Raw genomic sequence first — 27,191 nt, 5'->3', positions numbered from 1 at the left:
GTATGTGTGTTGGAGCAAAACAAACAGCCCGTCTGTGCAGCGCGAGCTTACGGAAAGTGAAAACACGGTCGAGCTTTAACACCGAAGTGAACGCAGCATTAGTATTCCGAGAGCATTTTCCAATCTTTCCAATAGCAAACTGAAATTCTCCACAGATTTACAAATCCGTCTGTCTTACGACAAGAAAAGCACACAGGCTTAGACTCGCATGAGCCCAGGAAAACCTTAACCAAGAAATGTGTATGTAATGTATGTGTATCCGGAAATTAAAGTACTGAGACATCATCCATCTTAAGAAACACAAAATCCACCACAAGCCTCTGTGTGACTCCCTTAACACACATACATAAACACATATGAGTGTGCCAGAGCATAAAAAAGTGAGTTATTTAATTTTTCAGGTTGACCTCTCATGTGAAATTGCCATAAACACACTTTTAAATCAATACAGATGCAGAAGTCATCTCTCACGTGAGTGATAAAACGACGCCAACCCTTCAGAATAATCCCAAATATGAATAAACACCAAGCTAATGAGGACTGAAATGTGCAGTGACATGTGACTCCAAAGGAGGGCACTAAAAGCAGCAGCGATTATAAATGATCACTGAATAGAATGAGGCATTTAAATGAGGATATATAACAAAGTATATATGATAGCAGACTTCTGACAGAGGAATCAACTAAAAACCTTAGTTATTGACCTTTTATACCTCAAAAAGGGAACAAATACATGAAAGACAAAAGGAGGAACCTCAATTAACAAAAACTAAAAACTTAAAAATATAGACAAATATAAATTCTCATATAATTCAACATCTGCAAAACAGCTTTGTCAGCAAAGGTCAGCAGCGTCTGCGGACTTGGACTGTCCTCTAGGGTTTGAGCAGAGCTTTTAAAACTCTGATTTGAGCCTGTGGTTTAAAGAAAGACTGGTGGACGTGTTGTGTGTCAGTCCGTCTGGTCTGAGGCCTGTGGTCAGCCAGTGGGACCAACAAAGTGCAGCCATGTGTAGACGGTGCAGCCCAGTCCTGACAACGTGGACAACAGTGCTCCCTATGGGCCCAACAGAGAAGGTCATTTTCCAAGACTGATCACAGATGATGGAGTGTTTTCAATATTTTACTTTTCCTGTTTGCTTCATTTGGGAAACTTTAGAGATCAGGGAAGGAAAGTATTTTGGAAATAAACCAGGGCCACTTTTGGTTTAGCACCACACTGCCAACAGTGCAGTCTCTATTAAGACAGTGATGTGTTTTCACTACTCCCGGCTCAGCACACAGGATTTCATAACAAACAATGGCTTTAAAGTGCTGACTCTCAGCTTTAAGGGTGTTTGTGGGTATTCACATCTACATTGGCTAAAAATCGGTGCTCATGTTTCGTAAGTGACGGCAGGAAAACAGGCACATTATTTTTTTCCTTCCAAATCCAGCGCACTGGAGTGTGGAACAGCGTTGTCTGCAATATTTGCACGTAGAATCATATGTTATTGTTCCATGTTATTTTAAGATCGCAGCCCTCCTCACCAAACATATTTCCCTACTATTCTATTTTCACTATTCAGCCTGCGGTCAGACCTGGCAACCGCGTGAAAGAACAGTGGCAGGGCCCTGTGAGCATATTTGTATTAGCTTCTCACAACCTGGCAACTGAGGAGCGCAGCTGTGCAAAGTCCTAAATACGGACGACACAGCCATAAAACACTTAAACGGAGGGAAGTGACCAGTTTAACTCCGGTGAAATCCTACACTCTAATAATAACAACAATAAAACTTGCTGCATATATACTTGCAAGGAAGGACGAATGTCAAGTTTCCATAAATGACAACAAGAATTCTAATGTACTCTACATGTCTCCAGATGTCCTTGACTAGCCCACTGCTCTATTTCTCCCGACCACAGCTGTAATTGCAGATGTACAGCTTGCAGGGTTCCACCACACGATGTAATGTGCTTCAGAAGATGAGAAGCACTTCCAGGCATAATCCACGCACGCCGTGATATACTGCACAACACAGCCAAGCGTTTGCAATGACGAGAGTGATGGACTACGGAGGCGAGAGTGAGATATTTTGGCCGGAATTCAGCGCGTCCGCCTTTAAAATAACTGAAATATATGTGAGGCGAAGGTGCCAGCAGTGCTGCCAAAAACCCACCGTCATCATCATCATAAAGAGAAATGGAGAGAGTGAAAACAGGAAAACAGGAGAGAAACTACAGTGATCAGACATTTACCAAAAGTGTGCAGCGGTGTCCTTTCCGCAGCGTCATCACAAACTCAGCTGCAGCCTGACTGTTTTTTTTGTGTTTTTGTTTTTTTAATCAACTGTAACTGACTCAGCAAGTAACTGGAGGGGAGTGTGGTCCTCTACGCTTATTGTTGTTTGTTTCAGTCATGCATAACTGTTTATTGTGCTATTTCACCACATGGTTATATTAGGAAGGAAGGAAGGAAGAAGAGCAATGTCTGCCATCCAGGCCCCTAAGGCTGCTCCACTGACTGTATACAGAGGACACATAATGAAGTAGCAGGAGTGGCCGCCTGCTGCTGTAGCTCGTCTGCTTCAAGGTTTCGAAATGTTCAAAGATGGTGTTCTGCATACCTACCTTGTAATGAGTGGTTATTTGAGTTCCTGTTGCCTTTCTATCATTTTGAACCAGTCTGGCTATTCTCCCCTGACCACACAGTATTTTGGTCAAAACAAACCCTTGTTTCCATAAACTGTGTATAAAAATGGAAGTAGTCTTCCCTTCAGCCCAGGAAGTAGCAGGAGTGACTCTGCTGGCTGCAAAAAGAACTCGGTTTGAATACAACACTGTGGGAAAATGAACCTCGTTCGCTCTTGATTTATAACGTCAGGAAATATTCGCTTGAGGAGTTAATGATCTCAATCGATTCAGGTCTTCTTCAATAGATGATGTCAATTTTGTAAATTATGCTCCCATTTAGAGGGAAACGGATAATAAAGCAGGGCACTTGTGAGTGCACACAAGTGGATCTTAGAGCTATAGTAGGTGCCTGGTCGCAGGTGAAGTCTGTGATTTTCTGGTTTTAAAAGCTGACATGGTGATGGTCAAATACTGACACTCAAGGCTTTTGTTTTGCAACTTGAAGACTATGTCCAATTTTCCAGTAGATCAGCAGTTTCTGAAACATTCACACCAAACCCATCTGGCACCGACAAAATGGCACATTCAAATGCACCTAATTCGCCTTTCTTTCCCATTATGATGCTCGGCTTGAACTTGAACAGGTTGTCCTGATCATCTCATGCGTTGCAATTGCTTGTGTCCAAGACAAACCACGCAAAGCCCTGTCCACAGACACACAAACACCAAAAGAATAAAGTGAATAATTGCTAACATTTATATGCAAAAATAAACAGCAGTTGTAAGTTTTTCTTCCTATTCTCACAGTAGATAAAATCTTTCCTATGCTTACATAAAATCAAAACCAAGGAAACACTTGAGATATTGCCTTGTTTTCTTTTAAATATCATAAGTTTTTGGTACTTTTAAGTTTTTTAGAGATGATATTTTGTTGTCCAGATGCTGACAATAGGAACACAATCAGGTTTAGCTGCAAAGTCAAGTGAGAGCAGACAACCTCAAACCTCAGAGCACAACAAAGCTCTGCACCCCCATGTGATCTCTGGCGCCCCCTTGAGGGGGGTTGGAGCCCAGGTTGGGAACAATGGGATTAGATATTAATGTTACCAAGCAGTCGAAGAGGACAGGTGTAGCTAATAAAGTTGCCAGGGAGATGCAGCTTTAATGAAATATGGCTGTGCATATTAATCAGAGTTAAGAGAGCCATTTATCATCGTCATGATGACGTCATGCTTCACCTGTGCAGTGGATTTCTCCCTGAGCATTTAAAAAAGATGCAGTTTGCACAAGCACAGATTTGATCAGAAACTCTTCTTCTCTTTCGTCCAAATGCACGGCAGCTGCTGTGACAAGCCAGCAGCAGCCTCAGCTAATGAGGCAGAGCTCGCAGCATCTGCCTCTCCTGTGTCTCATCAAGGACGAGTAAAAGACATCCTCCAACAGTTTGTCTTTTCTCTCCTTTCTATCAACTCTCTCAACCTTTCCCCCCCCCCCCAATCCAGCACCCGAACCTTCTCGCTCCAACTCTTAAGTGCCGGGACCCTCCTCCTGGCCTCCTTTTCAGTCGCCACATCCTCCTCAACAAACCACACATCACAGGCAGACTTCACTTTTCAGCTGCAGCTTATCTCCAGTCCTCCAGTGGCAGTCTCATACAGACAGCAGAGTGGAAAGGGATGGAAAGTCTATACTTGCAGTTGAATGCTTCAAGCATATACATTACCAAACATTAAGAAGGGGATTTAATAGAGTGGAAAATGTCTGACGACATAAATGGCATCAAATAGGTTTTAAACCCTCCTTTCATGAGATATGAAACGCAGGGAATATCATTTAAAGGGAAGATGGTGCATGTCGTACTGTACAGACGCTCCCATAATAGCTACTGAGTGATGATAACAGCAGCTGGATTTGTGTTAAATTTCTTAAGAGCACTGGAGAGCACGGGGCTTTGGTATTTTAAACGGCACAAATTGATAATAGAATCAGTTCTGCCGAAGTCAAGTCATCCTTTTTGGGTTTGTTTTACAAGCTCCCAAAAATGATGGATCACACACTTGCATACAAATGCTTAACAGCACTGTGGCTATCTTGCAATTTTGTAGCTACATATTCTAAATGGATGAGGGGATTTATTTAATGGACGTCTGTGACTAAATGCTGCAGCGCGTAACTTTTGGTGATTTTATTATTCAGTCTCTGTTTGGTCTTCATCTGATATTATTGTCTCTGTCAAGCAATACTATCACACCTGACTGAGGGAGCATTTGTGTGTATACTGCAGATTACCAAATGAAGGCGCTCTATAGTAAACAGTGCCTGCCAGTTTGACTCGCCTGCTCAAATAAATGAGGGAAACTTGAAAACTCAAAGCAGAGGGAGTTTACAGCAGGATAATGGCGGAGAAAGCTACGTTAAGAGATGCCTCATCCACCTAAAATACATGGACTTTATGTACTTTGTTCTCTTTATTGTGAATAATAGAGAAATCCTGCACTTTTAACTTCTCACAGATCGTATCATGAGGTACCCTGTGATTCCCATCCCTTTTTTACACTACACTCTAGTTAGACTACAGTTTTAAGTCAGAAAAAAAATCAGAAACACAAACACTTAGCTGCAGTTCAGCTCACAGCTCCTCTAAGGGTGTCATCTAGCAGCATCAGATAAATAAACCACAAAACACTGCGAGAAAACAACTGCAGTAACAACTCGAATGATCCCGTCTCACTTCACAGCAGCAAGACTGAGAAACATGAACAGACAGAAAACCTGATCAATCCGATGTGATCAGATTAATGAAGGTGTGTTGTTCGCAGACTTCACAGCATGTGATGTGGGGTAGAGGTTAAAAAGGGTCGGAAAATGGCAATAAACTGAATTCCAATAAACCACCATTGGCAAACACTAGAAAAAGGAGGACCTGTGTTTAGTTTGCAGGTTTATCACCAAAGCAACAGTTTTATCAGAACACACGACTCCTGCAGTCATTAACAGAGGAGGGCGAAGCCAACCGCAGCCACAGCTGTGACTCATAACTTCCACAAACCAGCGAGTCGACCAGTGATGGTTCCTCTGGGAAATGCACACTATTTGATAAACAACCGCAGAGGCACCCACAAAAATGATCATGCAATAGACGGCCAGTCAACCGTGTTCAGTTCTACTCAACTCAGCGGAGCGTGTGCAAGAATTATCCAGATCAAGAGAGGATGAAAACTGAAATCTGATCCGATCGTCATCTTAAACCAGCGTGAAATTTAGAATTTGGAAGGCAACTTTAAAAATCATAAAACAATGAATTAATCCAATGTATACTTTTTATACATCTCCACGAAAAAGACAATGCCGTCTGGCTTAACCTATCATATCCTGCCACAGCAGTCGGCGCCGGCTCCTCTCACCTCAGACCGCAGTAATGCTTAATGTTGGTGATGTAGATACTTTTGGACGACTTTAAACTGTTATTATTGGGTTGTTCTGATTACAAGTCATGGGTAAAGTCTTCATGGATGTCTGGCCAAATTAAGTCCAAATCCATGTTGTTTACTGCATCTCGATGCGTTTCTGGTTTGCTGAATGTGACTGAATACTGTAAATATGACGGTTCATTAAATCTTTAAAATCTAGATTCATACATATTCTACACATTTCTTGAAATTTTAGTTTTTTTTAGTCTGATTAGAGGGCAAGACGGCGGTTAGTGAAGTTTCTAACAATAACACTTTATTTAGGACATCTTTAATTTGGATGCGCTGGAGGTAGCAATGATCTGGGATGTCCTTGTCTGTATTTATTCTGATTGTGGCTGACAGGTCACGAGAAGTGTTTGAGAGAGTTCGGTCTTTCACTGGGGCTGTTTCAGCTCGATTTTATTCACACACACACACACACACACACACACGTTTGAAGGGTAAACAAATACCAAGAGACTCCAAGGTTTTCTAGCTTCTGTCAAAAATATCAACCATCACACGTCAAAGGAGCACAGTTCGCCGAGTGCACACAGTTATGGGTGAGGACACACACAAGACACTCCACTAAATGGTTTCTTTCTACTCTAAGATGTGTATTTCATTACTTTTTTTGTAGTAAAAACAATTTGAGTTTAATAGCTTCTCATCATCGCACACATAAGCTGCACTATAAGAACTTCAAAATAGTACACTGTACAATGCTTTACAGGATGGCGTATAAAACTGCAACTGTGAAACGCACAGAGAGCTAATAATAAGCACATGCAAAGAAACCGGCAATAATAATAAAACAGGATTAACAAGAGGCACGAAATAAAAATTCGCTTTAAAGGAGCGACACCAGAATAAAAGTGGGAAGGATCAAAAAACATAAGATAAAAGCAAGATCATAAAAACGTCCATAGTACGAGGTATGAGGAGAAAGTAGAAAAACAAGTGGCTTTGGTTTCATTTAAAAGTGTTTCATGTGGTTTTCGCTGCAAGTAATGAGCTTTAATACAAAGGAGGGAGCGCAATGCTCCTCACCAAAAGCATATGAGCATGTATTAGCTACACAAGGCCATTACCTCGACCTGCAAACGCAGAGAAGAGAGAGCGGCGGCGGCTGCTGCTGCTGCACAAACGCTGTACACAAACATGCAGCGCTGCCATGACAATATTGATTTTCTTATGTGACAAACGGGGAGAAAATGCAAGGACGTTCGCTAAATGGGTCGAGGCAGAGAAAGATGACGAGAGGCAGGCCAACAAAAAGAAAAAAAAATGAAATTAAACACACACCGATCAGCTGAGCAGAAGTAAACCAGACATCTTTAATAAGAGGCAAAACATCCCCGACCCAACCTTCTGTCAGCACTCATCCGTTTGCACCCTCACAACCTCTTCCTATATGCCAACCTCATCATCAGCTCCAGGATCGATGTTACACATGAGCTGCTCCGTCTCATACACTGTATCGAGGGCAATCTCACATATGAAAGCTCCTGAGGTTTACTACGGTCAAAGATGCTGAATGAAGCACAGGACTCGGGTTAAAGCTCAACACTAATGACATTTTGTGCGTTAGCGCGTGTCTCCTAGCATTTTAGCGGAGTCCCGCGCGCTGCCTCCATTATCGACGATGATTACCTCTGCTGCCCAACAAGCCTCAGCTGACGTATAAAGCTGACGTTCAGGAGCCTTCACAGGGAATTAGGCATTTCGTGGTTAATTGGTCTGCAAACTCAGGCATGCCAGTAAGCCCTGTTTGTAAAGGCGATGCCTCTTAATCTTTTCAAATCTGCAGCACACTTACGTACATGCAAAGAGTAAAACCCTACTTCTGTCTCATTAACATTTACAAGGTGGCTGCCAGAGATTACACACACATTTACAAAGTCATCCTAGACTGTGAAAGAAAAAAAAAAGAAGACTGCTGATACAAATCCAAAAAGGAATTCATTAGAAAATACCAAATCACAGTTGAGAATTAAACATTTTCAAAGTTTACATTTTGCAAACAATATCTTAAAGCTATAGTGCATAATTTTGGTGATTTTTTTGTTGTTGATGTTATTTTTCTGCCTCCGTTTGGTCTTTGTGAACATTTTGCTGTGTCCTTCATCTGAAAATGGGCTCTGTCAAGCAATACTATCAGACGTGAATGTGTATACAGCATCAGGTTGGAGGAAAGTGCAGTAGAATTCACCTGTTAAACATTCTGTGGGCGTTTCTTTGTGTTTTCAATCATACACAGTGATGGGATGAGCAGCGTTAAAATAAACTGCGTTACTAAAGGTGTTATGTTTTTCAGTTTCCATCGTTACAGTGCCGTTACAATAAAATGTGGCGTGTTACGATGATTAAGCTCACTGAAGTTGTTCAGTTGCAGCCTGTTGAGGTGCCATAAATATCAAAAACATCTATTTTGTTGTCTACTATCATAAACATAGTAATGAGGCAACACTAAAAATGATTTCTGTTAATAATTTATTATATTAAGTGTCAATATGAGAGGATTCAAATTCTTTGACATATTTGAACATTAAAAAAAGCAATGCAATAGTTACTTCCCATGGAATCGTTATGTGATACACGTCATTTTACAACTGTTTGAACCTGACAGACATTTATATTTTAAAAGGTACATGCGAGCTCGATGAGGCAACACATTATCTACCGCTTTCCTTGTTACCAGTGAGGTCAGACAAGGTGGAATATTGTCTCCTGTTCTTTCTAATTTATACATGGATCATTTGTCTCAGAAATTACAAGAGTGTAAGACTGGATGTATGGTGGAGGACAGGCTTGTTAATCATCTGATGCATGCTGATGATTTAATTATGTTGCCATACAGGGCTGGCCACAAGTTTGTTCTAATGATGGAATGAAGTATGACATCAAATTTAATCCCAAAAAGAATGGTTTTATGATTGGCAGAACAAAAGAGAATAGGATGTTTTCCCCTTTTTTTATTTAACTGAGCAAGAGCTGCCTGTCGTAACAAAGGTAAAATACTTCATCACATCATCAGGAATGACTTATCTGATGATGATGATGATGATGATGATGATGTTGTAAATTGTATGCTCAAGTGAATATGGTGAATATGTTCATATGTCTGTGAATAAATAAAGTCACATAGTACAGTTTTTAATTCACAATTCACATTTGTTCTTAAATACAATCCAGTGACTATATCAAGCTGGATGACATGTCTACACTAACTCCCACTGAACAAATAAGAGCTGCAGTATCAAGTCCACTGAGATACACCCACCTGACCATTAGAGCATCTCAATGAAAAAAAGAATTCCAACCGCCATCACCCTCTCACATCATCATTCACTGCTGCATACTACATTGAAATGCTTAAGGCTGGATGATGGCAGAAAAGACACCTCAGGGGAAGAACAAGACAACTGGAACGGAGAGAGAACATCGCCTGAATACAGAGAGTTTTTTAAGAACACCAGAGTGCAGCAGTTATACAAAGGGAAGAGGAGGATCCATTGTCTGTAAATGAGCCAGACTGCACCTTGTACAGAGTGTGCTGTCTGTCTCCCTCTCCTCACTGTAATCCCTCAGAGGATCCTTCACTCCTCACACAGAACTCTCACTCTAACCGACTGTGTCCGAACATTTGAACCTTGCTGCTAAACAAGCGAGCAAAACAGTAGCAACCCTCCCGAATTAACACAGCCGCAAAAGTTCAATCGCTTCAATGATCACGCACGAGATAAGGTTAATGGGAAGTAAATGAGTCGTGTGCTCCTCAGCCTGGGCCGAACGGAGAAGTAGACTGGATTAGTAAAGTGTGTAAATTATTCAGACGAACCATCATCATTCATGAAGAGCCGCTCATCCATTAATGAGCTCAAGTTCAACAAAACCCTGCTACTGCTAATGAGGATCAACACAGGAAGGAATATGACAAGTAAATGGAAATATGAGAGGGAGGTGAGAACATCTCTAAGGGGGTGAGGTAGAAAAATAGAACCATTCAAGAAAAACTGTGCTATGTTTTCCGTCCGCTTGCCACTGCATACCTGGACAAAAAAGTGCTCTGAGTCAGTGTTGGTCCATGCAATTTAAAATTGGAAGTTAGAATAAAGACAAAAACCTAAGCAACCATGTGTTGACAAAAGTGAATCTTTATTCTCTAATCTGCAAAGATGCAGCTTATGCTTCTAATATAATGTTAGCTTTACTGGAAAGTGGTCCCTGTTCAGTGTTCAGAGATAAATGGAACACTCCAAAGGTGGAATGGTGAACAGATTCATCTAAACAGAAGCTTTGACCTTCACCTGACCCCTCAGTGTGCAGGTGCTAAATGCCATCATAGACATAGACATTTGTACAGGCAAGGTTATAGAGGAGGAACTATTCAGTCAGCGGGAAACGCTGGAGTGCAGGTACATGAACTATGAAAGCGAGAATGCCACAAGTAGCCAGGACGGATTATTTTTCAGCAGTGCCAGACGACGGCAGCGCCGTGCAGCTGCGGATTTTTTCCGCACTCAGGGGAAATCAGGAACTTCCTCTTTCAGATGCATAAAGCATTGTGTGTTTAGGACTTTTAATGACTCACACATGCACACAAACTGAAGTGACACATAACAAACAAACAAAGGAGTCCTACACCATCCAAATGAGATTTGAAGGTCCAGAGTGTAATCAATACTGACACCCATTGGTGAGACAAAAGGTCTTTGCACTCCAGATAAAAGTGCGAATAATTCAGATTCACACAAAGCGTGATGCGAAGAAACAAATGAACTATGGCTATGAAACCCAACAATTTTCATTTTAAAGCGATTATACTCTTCCACAAAGACAGGGTGAGTATAATTCTATCTCTGCCAATTAACTCCTCTCAAAGTTAAACACTGGACATGTAGTGCGAAGTAGAGACTTCAGAAGTCTAGTTATTTTACACAGTAGTTGTAAAAGCTGTGAAATAAGAATATGTAGATTTTAATACGTGGATATAAAAAAGGATATTTGACCTTTCTAACTTTTATTGCTATGACGTCAAGCTCTCTCCTTTGAGAAACAGCTGCTGCACCTGAGAGAGAGAGAGAGGAAGATGGAGACACTGAACACAATATGCATAAGCATGCCCATGTATAATTGCCATGGTCAGCGGGGCTATATTTCTGTCTGCTAATTAAGTTTAATTAGATTTAACATCATCGACTAAGGGCCGTATTAAAATCTAATTTGAAATCTCAGAGTCAATGGTGGCTATACGCATCGCCTCATCAGACACAGACACATGGAAGCGAATTAAAGTGTAACTGTGTTGAGCAGAAGTCGGCGTTCAAACCTTCTTTGCAAAAAAAACCACATTTACTTTGCTTAAAATGTCAGTGTCAATGTATTATTTCGTATCAAACATGCTAACAACTTGAAATAAACAATTTCAAACGCAGGTTATTTACACTTTGACCTTTAGAGGCTTTTATCTGCTCGTCTTCCTGTCCACCATGGTCATGTCTCATAGGAGGTTGACATTATGAAACAACACCGCGTAAAAGTCAAGCCACAACATTCACACAGCAGCTCAGACGGGAATAAAACATCTACTCGGTGGTGTTGCACTGACACAGCAGCGAGTCAACGTATGACTTTTGTGAATTGTATTTTTTAAATAAAAACATGACAAATGAGGTAAAACAAAATGTGTGCAGCCATTTTTAACAGTTCAAATCATTGTTGTTGTTATCACCGGCAGACTGAGAAAAAGGATGACTCACAAAACTACACTGGTAATACACCTGCCAATGTGATGAGATACAGAAAAAAGGTCAGAAAGATTTGTCCTTCCTGCTCGCTCTCCACACACACACACACACACACACACACACACACACACACGCGTGTGCGCGGGCGCACTCAGTGATGATGAGATCGATATGTACATGCACAGCACTTCCACATCAAAAACAATCCACATCAACATGACTCAGACACATAATCACGCCGTAACACAACGAGAGAGAGAACACAACTGCCACAACAACAGGCGGAATGAAAATAACGATCCAGACCTGCTCTCCTGGCTTTTACAAAAAAGCAATTTTATCATTATTCTGCATCCTCAGTGAGTGTGTGATGTTGCACCCCTGCAGCTCTATAGGCTGAAACATGTAAAAGAATGTCACATGTTAAAATATCACCCAACGCTGTATGATTGCGCAGAATAAACACCTTTGACACTGAGAAGAAAGGAGTAATTTAAGTCTGTTCAACACAATGGAGGCTTTCAAGCACCTGCAAAGCTGCACTGGACTAGTTACACAATTTGTGGGTCAGTAGTTCACTCGTCTGGGAAAACAACCTCATTAGAGAAACAAATTATCAATACAACACAAAAGTAGGAGACAATTGAGTATTTAGAGAAGCGACGGCACATGAATTAAACTATATACTGAAATTTGAGCAGGACACAACGAGGCCTGAGAGTGGAAGTTGATTGGTCACCATTTAGTGCTATTTTAATAGAGGGGCTGGCAGTGCAGCCCAAAGGGACTGCCCTGCAGCAGAGTGCAATGTCCTCCAACTGCTTCTGCTGTGAAATCCAATTACTCCAATTTATCGATTGCCATCAATAAAGAGCCATTTGGGCTGAGCAGAGGCTGCAGACCGACTTTGATCCGGGCTCAAAAACAAAACACTCTGTCCTGTCTTTCTATTCGGCCACAGCTCCACGTGTGACTGGACTTGTGTGTCGTGTCCAGACAGAGAGGCAAGAGGACAAACACGGGAGGAAAATAGAGGTCAGCTCCATTTGTGACCATTCAAAAAGAAGCCTGACCTTCCTGCATGACTCCTGCCCCCTGTGCCTGCACACCTGTCACACTCTCCCACATCTAAAACAAACAGCACACGGCACCATGAGAGACAAAGAGATGCTGAGGAGACAAATTAAACCAAGGAGTCCAAAAGTGAAATCTATACACGAGCCGACATTGTTATAAAAGCGACAACTAGCTTGATTAAAACAAAGTCAAACAACAATAACCGCTTTCTAATTATCTCCATCGCTGTACGCCAGACTCACAACCTCATTACAGCACATTCAAGATTTTCATGACAGATTAAAACTGCCAATTCATCACCCGATAAGAAGCCGTTACGACAAAGAGGACCACATTCTAAATACCTTCACAAAAAAGAACGCACCAAAGATAAGCGTGATTACCAGGTGCACCGGCCCTACGCTTCAAAAAATAATTGAGACTTATCTACAGATCATTGTTCACTTTGCATATCCTCTTTTTCTTTGGCTTATTCAACACTCATAAAGAAGCCGAGCAAATGCAGAGGCTTTCATAACAAAAAAAACAGCTGAAAAACGAAATGAGTTTTGGGGCTGAGCATTTCAAGTACTGTAAATGGTTTATTCATACAAGGACCTGCCAGACAGACATGTAAAGTAGATGCTTCCTAACAATGGAAGCAAATGACTTATAAGAGTCACTAGCAGCTGGAGCTGCAGCCATCTTGTCGCTGCTCACACAGACACACACACACTAGTAAAAGAGCTACATTTCTAACCATAATAATTTCTCCCTCCGGAGAGTGGTTGTAAGCCCCCGCCTGTGCTCCCCTGAGCTTCCTGTTGCTTAATAATGAGCCTCTCCAGCTGGATGGCTACTGAGACAGTGGAGGCCAGAGGTTGAGCCGCTCACCTTCTCTAATTGGCTGAATCACACGTTCACTCTCTGGCAGCAGAGCACACAGAGCAGGAGTAAACAGAAGTTCCTGAAGATTGATTTTGTTTGATTTTTTTTTTTTTTTGAACATTGCAAAACAAAACTTGTGCAGTCACTCACAGTTTAAGCCGTTAGGATAAAACAAAAAAAGAAAAAAAGAGACGTGACCCGGAGAATATGTAACAGCAACATAACAACACGCAACACCTATGGAGGTACAAAAAAAAGGTGCCGCTTTTCTCACTTCAGAAAGAAAAGAGGCTCCTTTTTCATTTTAGTGGGTATCTGAAAAGTGGGAATGAGTCGCCCTGTGAGTGATCTGAGAGGTAATTACCAAGACTTAATGATTTATTCTGCACTCCGATATTATAGCTATATGCTGTGAAATGTTTCTTTATTATCAGTCAGACCAGTGCAGACTCTGCAACTCTGCCAAAATAACATAGTCGATGGTGAATTCATGGCTCGCCCACGTGGCGTGTTTTTATCACTGCCAATCAGATCAGAGTGCAGAGAAAATTAATTAGTGAGTGGGTGTTGCAGTGGGTTTTTTGACCAGTGGAAACAGGGCTTAAATGTGGCCTGTGAAGTAAACCATTACACAACATCATACAACTCATCATTTGAGACCAATAATCCTCAGCTATAGAAGAAAGTGACCCAGCACAAGATGCTACCAAAATAGGAAACTGCTGTAATGACATGTCATTTTTACAGGACGCCTTTAACAGTAAGATTCTGCTGACATTCGACATTTGAGTGCCGGGCATGGAGCTCCTGAAAATCTCCAAAGTTTCTATATCTGTGGTCTTATCCAGTTTCCACTTCACATGTTAATTTGTCCCAGAGAAACATGTGTTGTCATTAATAGTGGTAGTGTTCTACTTAAGTGTCCCAGTGAGCCGTGACAGTGAATCAGCACACACTCGGAAACTGAGGTGGCTGAAAGGAATTCAGGCGTCATTAATGTTATCATTTAGACCTGCGCTTTCCCTACCGTGACATTAAAATGTACTTTCAGGCTCCAGCGGCTTTTGACCAGTGGAGAGGTGGCTCATATGTCAAATTCAATGTGAGGTACGCCATACTTAAGTAAAGCAACATCGCACAACTCTAATAATCTTCATCGGTTTGACCTAAAACCTGAAATACAGACAAACTGGACCGGACAATTGTCCCAAAACTACTTGCCCTGTTAATGTAGGCACACAGTAAATTTTGCAGTCTTAAATCAACACTTAAAGAGTTGATTTAACACTGTGTCCAAGTGTATGTTGGTCCTTGGTGTTAAATGAACTCTTACCTAGAGGGACTTCTACTCAATCTGTTGCTGTAGTAAATCCAAAAGAGTCAATGAACTTTGACACTGCGAAATTTACTGTGCATGGTCTCAATTATGATTATTGCATTTTCTGTACAGTTTGAGATAATAACAACAATGACAATAATAATAATAAACATGATAATCAGTGATAAAAAACCTTCTGGTGCGGACAACAAGCTCCAGCTGACCACCCTAAGGCTTAAAGTGGATTTCTTAAGTGTAGGTTGTCTCTGCGCATAATTTTACTCACAATTTTATGACGGTAAGGTATTTGCAAGAATTAAGGTAATATCATTTAAGTGTTTCAACAATTTTTATTATTCAGCATGGGGAGGGTTATAATGGCACATTTAAAACGCCAGCTGAGGCTTATAAATTATCCCATGAATCCTTCAATATGGTAATTTACAACTCTGCAGGGCTGACTTCAATTCAGGAAGAAAACAAATGTCAGCCATGCGTGGAAGAGAAAACTCGCAGGGGGAAGAGCTACCTGCTGAAACACTCGCCTACCATCTGCTGTAAACAAGCTTCCATATTCTTACTCATATGCCAGCGACTGCAAGGAACTTTGCATATTTCATATGGAGGACAAATGGGATTTTGGTTTCTTACTGTAACCTCAAAAGATCAACAAGAAATTAATAATCAACAGTTTGATCAGGCAATGAATTGAATCTATACTACTTTTAAATTTGACACAAGATAATTGTATCTTATGCAGAATTTATTTGAGGCAGATGTTTTATCTGTACCTTTATTAAATCAGCTTAAGTGACTCGTTCACAAGCTGCTTTACTTCATTAAGGAGTTAAATTACTTATGTGTCATTCTGAATAAATGAATAAAAAAACAAAATCACAGCCAAATGTGACCACTGATAATGAGAAAGCAGACACATCAAAAACAACAAATTCAAACGGCGACAGTAATAAAGACTAATTAAAACAGAAAGGGGAGGAACAAATTTGAAACAGTTTTAAACAGATAAAACAAGCTTTCCGACTGTCACTCTACATCTAATGTCTGCTTTGGAAATGCTGCTTTTAAAGCATCTAACAAATCATAATAACCTAACAGGGCTGCACACAAAGGGCACGATTGTTGTTGTCGCATAAATATTTGCCTGTGATTAGATCTGCATGAATCTTTCTGTAGTAAACAACAGTAATAACAGCCTCCAGAGACGTGCGTTTATGTTTGATCGTTCATGACAGCTTGGTGGGGGGAACATTTTCCAGCGCAGTCATTTTGGAACACACCAATTTCTTGGAGAATAAAAAAAGTTCAGTGATTTCGAGCACCGCGGGCCAACGGCTGCTTTCTGGTTTGCGATGGAACCGTGTTTTGCTCCTCAGAATGCAGCTTAAGATGTTTGGGGCTCACAGGAAGGCAGCCTAATTACACCTGGCTTCCAGTCAAGGACAAAAACCCAGCAAGGATCACCGTTCCAGTCTGAACAAAGACGTCAAACTCAACAACAGCATTGACTGATACTGGGGCCTGGTACGAAGTCAAAAGGAGCATACATGTGTTTGCAAAATCATAGGGAACACTTGAATTTTGTTGTGATATTAGGAACACTGGAGCTTTCATACTTATATACTTTAATACTCGATGTGGTCCTGCTAAAACAACACAAAACAGACTCACTGAGCTGATCTGACCACACGATTGATGGCCAAACCCCCACGGAGGCTTGTCACAACCAATCTGATTTCCCTCCGACTACGAGCTTTCACATGGGGGTGGGAGGGTGACAGACGGGAGGTGAGCAGGAGGAAGCGGGCCGGCACTTGTCGAATGCTAAGTAAGAAGCTTTGACACAGAAGCATAAAGAGGCATCCTGAGGCTCGGGCCCACCTGACCTACACACAACATCCTACAACCTGAAAACAAAGACAAACGCCGTCTTTCTTTCAGCTTCACTGCAGCTCAAAACAATATAGCCGGATTAAATTGATGTTTGAATGAGATGTCACAACAACAGAGTACATGAGCAAGCTCTGAAATAAATAGCTGAACTGCTGCAGATTATAAATATATTAAATATAAAAAAATTGGGGAGTAGACGGTTTTGACTCGCTGAAACCTTGACTGTAAACACATAGAAATGTCATCAGAACTATTGCTAGAATAAACAGCAAGATAAACACTCACATTTGTTTATGTGAGACCCTGATCGGACCTGGTCTTAACATCTTACCTCAGTGATCTGATCACAACCAGATCTAGGTCTAAACATCCTCAAATCCGTCCTGCCTTATGAGTTATATATATATATATATATATATATATATATATACACACATATATGTATATATACATGTATATACATATATATATATATATATATATATATATAACCCTAACCCAGCCTAACCCAGTCTACCCACTCAATGCCTTACCCTAACCATAACTGAACCACACTTTAAAATCTCAGGCCTAACTTAACCAGAGACTCGGAAATGACGCCAGTGTGTATTTGAATAAAAGTCAGGGTGGAAGTCAGATCCGATCATGCGTGTTCACAGGAGACACGTCCAGGTGTGAACAGCCGCGCTAAGCACAACCTGCCTCATGTCACCGAGGACAGATGTTAACACCAGGTCTGAATGGGGACCTAAAAAAAAGCAGCACGTGCAAGTAAAGTTACCCCTTTTTCAATGCTGCATGATTTCAGTTGCCACTATGCATGTTGTACAAAATAGCAAATTCTGGACTCCTCTGCTCAAGACTCTCTTTCCCAAGTGTGTCGGGGAACTACGGTGGCATTTACATTCCAGAGAGGAGGTTGCTCTTTATTTGCATAGTAAGGTTCTGCTTCAGAATATTCGGGCTGCTGTAGAAACGTGGCAGCACGAGATAAAGCGAAGCCCGTATGTACAAGACTTAATTTCCACATTCCTCAGACAATTTTAATGCAAAAATAAATTAGGGATGAGCCGATACGATACTGGATTGGAAATCAGACTGATAAAAAATATGATTAAAAAATCCTATATCATCGCATGCTTCACTATGCACAGACTGTAAAAATGTAAATAAGAAATCAGCAACAGCTACAATTATGTCCTGATTCAGCCTAATGGTTTAAAAAGTCTAAAATGACTGTATATACTCGAGTTTCAGACTCAAACAAGTGACAACCCTAAAACAAATAGTCAACTAACATAACATAGTATCCTAATCTATTTTATATTTCTATATTCCAAGACATGCTATTATATATGACATGATACGATATAATGCTGTGCACCACTGATATTAAGTGGTCATTCTTGCTCAGAGGTGTATGTCATCGCCTCTTTATTATCTCCTCTCAAATCACTGTGTGACAGGTGTGTAAAAGAAAATGCTGTGAAAAAAAAAAGGGAGAATATTCCCCACTAACCCCAGCCTGTCTTCCTCCTTCTTTCGCAGCTTCATGTCCCGTTGGACCACCTTCAGGATGTGCTCCGCTTCATCATCCGTCAGCCCCGTCAGGTCCAGTTTCCGCCCCATCCTCCCTGGCCTCGCCACAATGAGCTGCTGCTGCTGGTCCAACACAGGAGGAGAAGAAGGTGGAGGAGGAGGAGGAGGAGGAGGAGGAGGAGGGGCCGAGGCAGGAAAAACCCTGGAGAAATAGACACATATAGAAAGAGTGTATTGGTGTAAACATTAATAGAGCTTAAATCAACTTGTTGGTGAACATGAAAACCTCTGGCAGTCAGTAACTCTCATTGACTGACAGAGCTCTGACATAAAGATCCAGTGAAAAGCCAATATCGTACTAGTGTATGTAAATCATGCAGCAACGTTTGCTTTTAACAAACGTTGAAACAAATCGTGGCGCCATGCAGTTGTTTGAATAAAACTTCATCTCTGAGCAGCTGAGAGTTGAACGAGTGTTTCCAAACCAAAGTGTTGTGGCTGGAAAGATTCTTCTTTTTACTGTTTTTAGCTCTTTGCCAGACTGATATTTGAACTAGAAAGGGGAAAAGAATCCTCTTCTCTGTCCAAAATGTGTTTGTATAAGGCTATATGTTGTAAACAGTAATTATGATGTTTAAAATGTGATATGCACATAGACACAATTGCCATTTTCATTATTACACCTTGCAGAGAACAGGCAGTTTTTGAGTGACTATAATCATCATTTTATTGCAATGTATCACATGAGATCTCAGACATCATCTGCATCCACATTTTCTTGGTGTTAAAATATGAAATAGGTGTTAAAATATAAACTGTATACACTTGGCTGTGAACCTGTGGCACATGTTGCAGCCTTAATTAGTGTATTTTCCTCATCCATATGATTTACTCATTTAAATAACACATCGTGTTGGATTTTCACTTTTAATTAAACTGCACTTCAGTCTGGCTCATCGTCTAAAAAGGACGGATTAGTTTCAGAACTGGAAAAAAACAAACCCGACACTTGTTATTTGTAGGATGCAACAGACATGAGTCAATCCAGACACAGAGGGAAGACAGAAAGAAAGAGGGATGGAGAGGCAAGACGGCAGAGAGACCCATGGGAATAAAACAGAGGGATGAAGAGAAAAACAGAAGCAGAGACAGAAGGAGAAGGTCCATTAACCGCAGAGTCTAAACAAGATAGGAGAGCACCGGCAGTGCAGTGAGCAATGATGACTCAGAAGCCCAGAAAATGATGTGCGTTCTATCATTGGGCGAATAGCTTCATCGACAGTGCACCTCTCCTCTCGCTTCGATTATCACTCATTCCCTCATTTCAGCTAAGAGCCTGTGGACTGCTGTTCAGTTTGGTTAAATGTCATATATAATGGAAAGAGAAAACAAAAATCAAGCCATTTTTTTCCACATACGTGAACGCATCAATTGTTGTATGCCAATTTGTTATTAGACATATTTCTCAGTTTGTATTGTATTTGTAACACAGCTTTGTTTATACTGTAAATCCAACTTCATTTCTTTTGTCACTTTGTCATCAGTAACCAGAAGAATACTGGTCGTCATTTATTTTCATTAACTGCTCATAGTTATTTAAATGAGTATAGGAATATGTGACTCACGAGGGCAAATGCAACCGTGCACACACACAAGTGTGAAAAATAGCTATTGTCACATTCTCAGCAACAGGGTTAAAAAAAAAGATATAAAATCTCTCAGACATCTGCTATTACACAGTGTAAATACAGACGGCTCCATTTACAAACCTAATTTCTACAACGCACATTTATTTCTATGGTGGTGGTGTTGTTTATCTCTTCCTCCTGATCATTTAAAAAAATCATGGGTATACCCGCTATTATTGGTACAGGGAGGAAAGAGAGGAATGCTTAGTAACGGACAGGGCGTTAACAAATGATCACAGGAAGCACCTTAAATTATTTTCTACCAGCTGTGACGCCTTATTTTGCGAGTGTTGGGAGACAAGGTGTAAAAGAGCACATTGCTTCAAGGAAAATGAAATAACACTTCCAAATGAACATGGAAACTCAATGTTTAGGCTTTAACGTTTGCCTAAATGTTGTTGATGCCTGTCATTTTATTTGTCATGTGGGCCATCGCTGCTTTTTATTATCAGCTAAACTACGCTTTGCTGCCAGCTTCAGTTTTATGTCGTTTATACAGAAAAAAAACCCTAAGCAACTGCAGTGCCATTCTATCTGGACTCATATACAGGATTTTTGTTACATTCAAAATGTATAAAGGAGATAAATGCACCATTACCATACGTCCATTACTGTATAGCCACAAGGGAAGGAAAGGCAATTATTCAGGCCTTCTTTTTATAGTGAGTGGTGTCAAGGACAGACATGGAGCATCATTCATGTCTGCAAGAGTGTCTGCCTATGAAGCTTTGCTGACGCACAGACTTGGGGGCAGAAACAGACACTGAAAACACAGGTAATCCATTTTCACTTGCAACAGTTTGCACACGGACATATTCACAAGCAAACATCAGTCACATGTCCTCTTGATTCCAGCAGCACACTATCCTGCATCAACACTCCCTGGGCCAGCAGTCACAGTAGAGATGAGTGTGGACAAGTCCAACAGAAAAGCCCTCTTTTAATTGACCCTGGCTGAATCTGCCTCAGTTGTTCAATATTTTACCAGTTAGCTCAGGCTGCAGCGTGGAAACAGGTTGTGAGCTTAACTGAACAATGTTGGGTAAACGATGCGAGAGTGAACATTTGCCTCTCAGAGTTGAAAGATAGCTCATGCAGTGCATGATAGCCAAACAGCCATAATCTAGCTTCGTATGTCTTGTTAGACAAAGACAAACAACAGCCTGGATTGATGCATACACACATTCAACTGCTTTTTAAGATATAAATATTGGCCAATTTTGCTTTAGCTTCAGTAATTAAACTGTTGCTATGGCATTGTGAGTAATGTAGGTGCCAGGTGTGATGCCAATCTCTGGTCTCATCAGATTATAAAAGGGAATGTAAGTGCTTTTATTTGCTTTCTGAATTCCTAGTCAGCCATTCATGAAAATCAGCCAGATGACTGGAAGTCAGAATTATGAAATCTTTTTTTTTGTATCTCGTTTTAATCAGCCGTAACCTTTGCATGACCTTTGATGCATGTTGACCTGGCTTGAAAACACATAGAAATACCACTTCCGACACCACACTGCCAACAACGTAGATCTGCTGCTGTCTCTCACCTCAGAGAGGAGGCGGAGGACAGGACGGGTAAGCTGTAGACAAGGCCCTGTTGGGGCACAAAAAGGGCAGGTGCAGCCAAGCGCTAAATGAACCGCCTGCTTAAGACACTCGACATTGGATCAGCATTTTGTCACAGCCAGAGGAAAAGAGATTTGAGAACAACTTCACTGAAGGTTGCAGTGAACTGGCTTTGCAAGTGAAGCTATTAGTGGTTTTCTGGCATTAAAGATTCATGTGTGGGATTTTATTTTATTTAGGCTGTCCAACGTTGTGGTTTAAAAATATGTGGATTTTTTTTTTGACTGAAGGGTCATTTGTCTTCCTATAACCTCATGGCAGCAGAAACATACATAAGTGAACAATTTGTTCTTGCAACCCAGGATATGACCACAATCTGTCAAGATGACATCAAACTGCATTGTATGAGAGTAAAGCTAAGAGCCTATGTACTGCACTCTGTATTCTATTCCTCCTAAAGCTCCACTGCCTCAACAAAGAGCTGCAAAGTGTGGACAGGACTGTCATTAATGATCAATTTAGGGGTGTAACAATCAACCAAGGAGCCTAATTTATCCATAACATCCCTGAGGGAAGAGCAGTCTTTGCATAATAATATCTGATATCACTTTGACAGCGAGTGTGTATGAGTGCCTTATTTACACAAATTGCGATGTCACATACATGCACTTACGACTGGGTGACATGTCCCAACAATTAACATGATAATGACAATTTCAAATCAGTTAAAATTGATAAAATGTTGAAGACTAAGTTTTGCTGCTTAGAGAATATTGAAACCCTGCAGTTAATGGGGGTTTTATATGTATTAATAGACAGAAAACAACATTTATTTTACATAGAAAGCTTTAGCAAAATGCCCTTCAATGCCCTTATGTATGTAATTGTCTCACTTTTGCAAAATGTTTCTATGTTTTCTGTGTTAAAAATTCTAAAACCAGAATTAATTGGTTTCTTCAACAATTTATCGTAATATTTATCAATACCAACAGATTTGAAACATTCTGGCCATATTGCCCAGCCCAAACTCAAATATAAAGACAGTTATTGATTGACAGTAAAGATCATGCATGCAGGTGCAAGTCAGCAGGTTCATGCCAAGTCAAAATAAAGGTACATAAACTATAACCCCTGCACCAAAAAACAACAAAAACAAAAAGCGACAGATAACGTATTTGATATAGACTTGCCTCCAAATAAGGACTTTTGCTTATGCTACTGAACCCACATATTAGACAGTGGGAGGCAGTTACTGGACACTTTGTGGGGTCACTGTTTGCCATCTACAGTACATGCTGTGTCACATCCATCACTACCTGGCAAATTACCACTCTGTGCAGGGCAACAGAGGTGAGACTGCCACACACACACACACGCACACACACACACACACACACACACACTCGGCACATGCTGTGCATGCAGACACACTTTTGACCCAGAGTGTTAAATTTAAAAACGGATGCTAATTGAATCTGCCTCTGAGTCATCGCGCGTGTGACAAAATGTTGAGACGACTACTGTAACACAAACATTGAGAAATGGGGGCAGCGACGTCGGCTCGATGATCTCCCATCTCCTTGAATGGATTACTCAGAATAGCAATGACTGATTCATGCAGCATGTGGGGGGAATGGATTCCTGGGGTCTTGCTTAAAAAGCTTTGGAGGGATTACCGAGGATCAACAGGTGACAGTGTGATCGGCACAGAACAAAAAGAGTTGTTGCGTGGGCCACGTGGGCCATAAAAACTTTCCAAATTCATCCATTACTATATTGGCCTGTATCACTTCTACCAAAGAGGTAATGTTTGGTGTGTCTATTTGACTGTTGGAGAGCAGCTGAACTCAAAAAGTTAAGAATGGATTTTATTGACATTACAGGGAGGATGAAGGTTATGGGCCAAGTAAGACATGATTTGATTTTGGATCCAGAGTCAGGATTCTTTTTGTTTACCTTTGTATGATAGGGGGCGTGTACTGACACTTTTTAACCGATTAGTGCCCTCCAAGTGCTTTCTCTCTCTTTTTTCTTTACAATAAGATTCAGACCATGAACTAGTGTAAAGATTACATTCCAATTGAATCATTTATCATCAAATCCATGAGAAACTGTGCTGAACACAACAAAGCACATGCAAAGAATCAGAGTTCAGGCCAAATCAGGATTTTCAGCTTGCATTCCTTTGGCTTAAAGGTTTGCCTCAACCATGACTTTGAGGGGGGGTAAAAACAAACTTTATTTGCAACATCTCATATTCACTGAATCTTAACGTCTGTTCACCTGGACGAGCTGCACCACTTGAACCAGAACTCAACAACAACAACACCACCACAGCACAAATGTAGCCACCTCTTCCACATCCAAAAACAAGCACCTACACAGTATTTATCCTCGGGCTGCCACGCGTGGCAACATCTGTGTGCGGTGATTGCAGACGGCACCTTCTTCATCAGCCACATGGGCAGAGAATTGGGAGAGCTTGCAGCAAAACGGGAGCGGATCAAAGACATCTCACGTGCATTTGTTTAGAGTAAAGCGCGCAAACACGCAGATATCCACGCATGTAAAGCAGCAGCAGCAGCAGCAGCAGGCATCTGACTGTGTTTCCATCCCCATTCATTCATTCACTCACTCACTCAGCAGAACAGGCTACACAGTCACCTATATTCGCAGCGAGTTGATGTGGAAAAATCACTTACACAGGAGGATCAGTAGGAGCCGGGTGACCGGCAGTGACAGCCTCTCTCTCCCACGTTATTCCAAATGATGCTCAAAATAAATAAATATATAAATAAAGAGGGGGGGGGAGAGAAGACGCGTAGGGATGCGTCTCTGCAAGTGTAAACTTCCGCGACACCTGCCTGCTTATTTTTTTTCCCACCACAGCAGCAGCAGCAGACGCAGGCACCGCTGAATGGGCGATCACGAGGTTTGTATTACAAGCGAGAGAGGAGGAGGAGGAGAGGGAGGAGGAAGGCGCATGGCGAGCGAGGTGAGGCACTGGCACCTAACCTTCAGTCCTCCTGTGTTCACGGAGGCACACACACACACACACACACACACAGAGAGAGAGAGCGTTTGCATGATGGGGGTGTGTATATGAGAGGAAATCAGATATGGCTTCTGTGCTTGTCTAATCTAATATCTAATCCCATGTTTCTTGCTGTTGACACCTGCGATTCAGTTTGGCACTGCTGCTCCAGGAGGAGGAGCAGCAGGGACTGGCTGCTCCATTCACAGACAGTCACAGTGCAATTAACCCCAGGCACAAATGAAAACATCCTTATTAATCCAGTATCTAATCTCTTACATCCTTGTGTCTCTATCACTTCACTGTTTTGATCATGTCATTCATTACGTTTTATATCTTAGCCTAATAAGAAATCTACAAGTGTCAGTATTTCATCGATCCAACATCACGTAGATTTTTACACCTGAATCAATGTGAGCAAACCCACCTCAAATCACTGAAACTGCAGGTGAAGACCCAAACTCTTCCTGAGCTGTGGTTTGGCAGAGAATCACAGATGATTCTGATCAGAGCGCTGAGCCAAGAGAGGAAAAACTTGGCTGTTTGTTCCCTTTACTGCCGCACACAGGCTTGCACAGTAAAACCAGCTGACAGTGGTGTATTGCAAAAACACTGTCTAGGATTTTTGTGCTTGCTCAGCAAGGTACAAATTCTGGCAAAGATAAAGAGCTCTCCTCACATTGCAATTAGAGGCCACTTTGTAGAGATTATAAATCAGACTGAGCGGATGCTTCCTTTATCTTGGGTTTAATTAAATACATCATTTACAAAAGATGCTGGTAGGAAAAACACATATATTGCATGTGAGACTATGTTTTTAATGACATATCACAATTTTGGCTGACACAAGTATCTTCAGATGCAGTGTACTTCTACTACTACTACTAATAATATAAGTAGGCGTAGAAGTCCTTCTCATCATTGTTGTTACTCAGGGAAATTTAATTGCAGTGTGGAGAAGCATCATCATATAAAACATCAAGTTAATAATGCAACACAATGAAAAACACAAGGCATACAGAAGAATAAATGCAAATGGAAGATCATTCAAAATGAAAACCAAGCCAGGGACAAAACCAGGCAAGTGCTAACGCTGAATAAAAGTAGACTCATGTAAAAATATGTACCATACTTAAAAAAAAACATACAAAAAACCATCTGGTTAGAGTGAGTTAAAGATCTCTTCCCTTTGAAGATGTTGATATGTACAAATTCAACATTTCCCCTGGTTTGCAGCAAGTGAAATAGCAACTTTGTCTGAGAAATGATTGCACCAACTTTCACTCTTGAATGTGGACTACTTCATTCTGAGTAAATTCCATCTTTTAAAAATACCCACGAGACGATATATCATTTAAAAATGTATAGAAATAAATTATTTTCTGCTGTATATACTGCTCCATCTACAGTGCGATGAGTGGAGATATCTATATGCAACAACAGTGATGCATTTCTTTTACACTATGACTGACGGCGGAAAGGCAAAAGCTATACTAAAGCAAGACGGCAGCACACTTAAGTTAACCCTTTAAGCCTGATCGGCCAAGTAAACTACCATCATATTCATAAAACAAAACAAATATTTTCTTTTTTTCAACTGTTTCTCAAAACAATCACTTATATCATTGTAAATCCATCCGCAGTGCGGCCATTTTTGTAGTCCTTTGAAAGGGAAAAGCTACCTTTGGTAAGTTTGTTGTCAAGGAGTTGCTGTAGGGGATCAATGGCATCAGTGTGCATGGAATCATTGTTAGCGTGGTGTTATCCTCTGTCAAAAAAACACCCAAAACAGACGAGGATAGAAATGTCACTTTTCTCCTTTGGAAAAGGTTATACATGCCACAGACCGAAGTTACGTACTGGAGCTTTAAGCAAATGTGACCGCATGGTGAATGCACTTTAAAAATGAGCTTGCTTATCATGGCTCAATGCTCATTGCTTAAATAACTCATGTCCGGCTTGTTTTATTGCAGACTTACTAGCTTTGTTTGCGAGCTGCCGTTGTGGCTGCCATTGGACCCAAAACAAACCCGAATGGAAACTCTAAAGTGACAGTTTCCACTTAGACTTAACTAATCAACTAATGTGTACTTGACTGAGTGCAGCTGCTTCACGGAACAGAAAGGAAAGAGTGAAGTCCTAGTTTAGCCCCCAGTACAAATCCCAGTCATTTTCTCCAGAGTTTCACATGGTCACATGCACATTTAAGGCAACTGCTGGTCACACACATGTCGGAGTAAAGCTTATTAAAGGCTTCATGCTCCAGTAATTCTGGTGTTTATGCTTTTACTCCGTGCTGCTGAGTCACTTGCAGCACGACCCCGCATTTACATCTGCAGCTCTGAGGTGAATAAAAATCCTCAAATCAAATCCTCAAAG

The 27,191-nt window shown here is 41.0% G+C and overlaps 1 protein-coding gene across 3 annotated transcripts in view; it reads right to left on the bottom strand.

Annotated features, from left to right (window-relative positions):
* myripb (myosin VIIA and Rab interacting protein b) overlaps window positions 1-24,685 on the bottom strand; it is a 97,875-nt gene extending 73,190 nt beyond the window's left edge. For 2 of the 3 annotated variants that reach the window (XM_058640881.1, XM_058640889.1), the window contains exons 1-2: window positions 24,481-24,684; window positions 18,508-18,729 (exon numbers count right to left, since the gene is read on the bottom strand). In XM_058640881.1, coding sequence (XP_058496864.1) covers window positions 18,508-18,617 — 110 coding nt within the window. In that variant the 5' untranslated portion in view covers window positions 18,618-18,729; window positions 24,481-24,684. Of the gene's footprint in view, window positions 1-18,507; window positions 18,730-24,480 lie in introns of all 3 variants that reach the window. The other variant, XM_058640872.1, reaches the window with a different exon arrangement.
* Window positions 24,686-27,191: the final 2,506 nt, after the last annotated feature.

The sequence above is a fragment of the Solea solea genome, chromosome 1 (assembly GCF_958295425.1).
Source record: "Solea solea chromosome 1, fSolSol10.1, whole genome shotgun sequence".
NCBI lineage: Eukaryota > Metazoa > Chordata > Actinopteri > Pleuronectiformes > Soleidae > Solea > Solea solea.
This window is presented reverse-complemented; position numbering and strand designations above follow the sequence as displayed.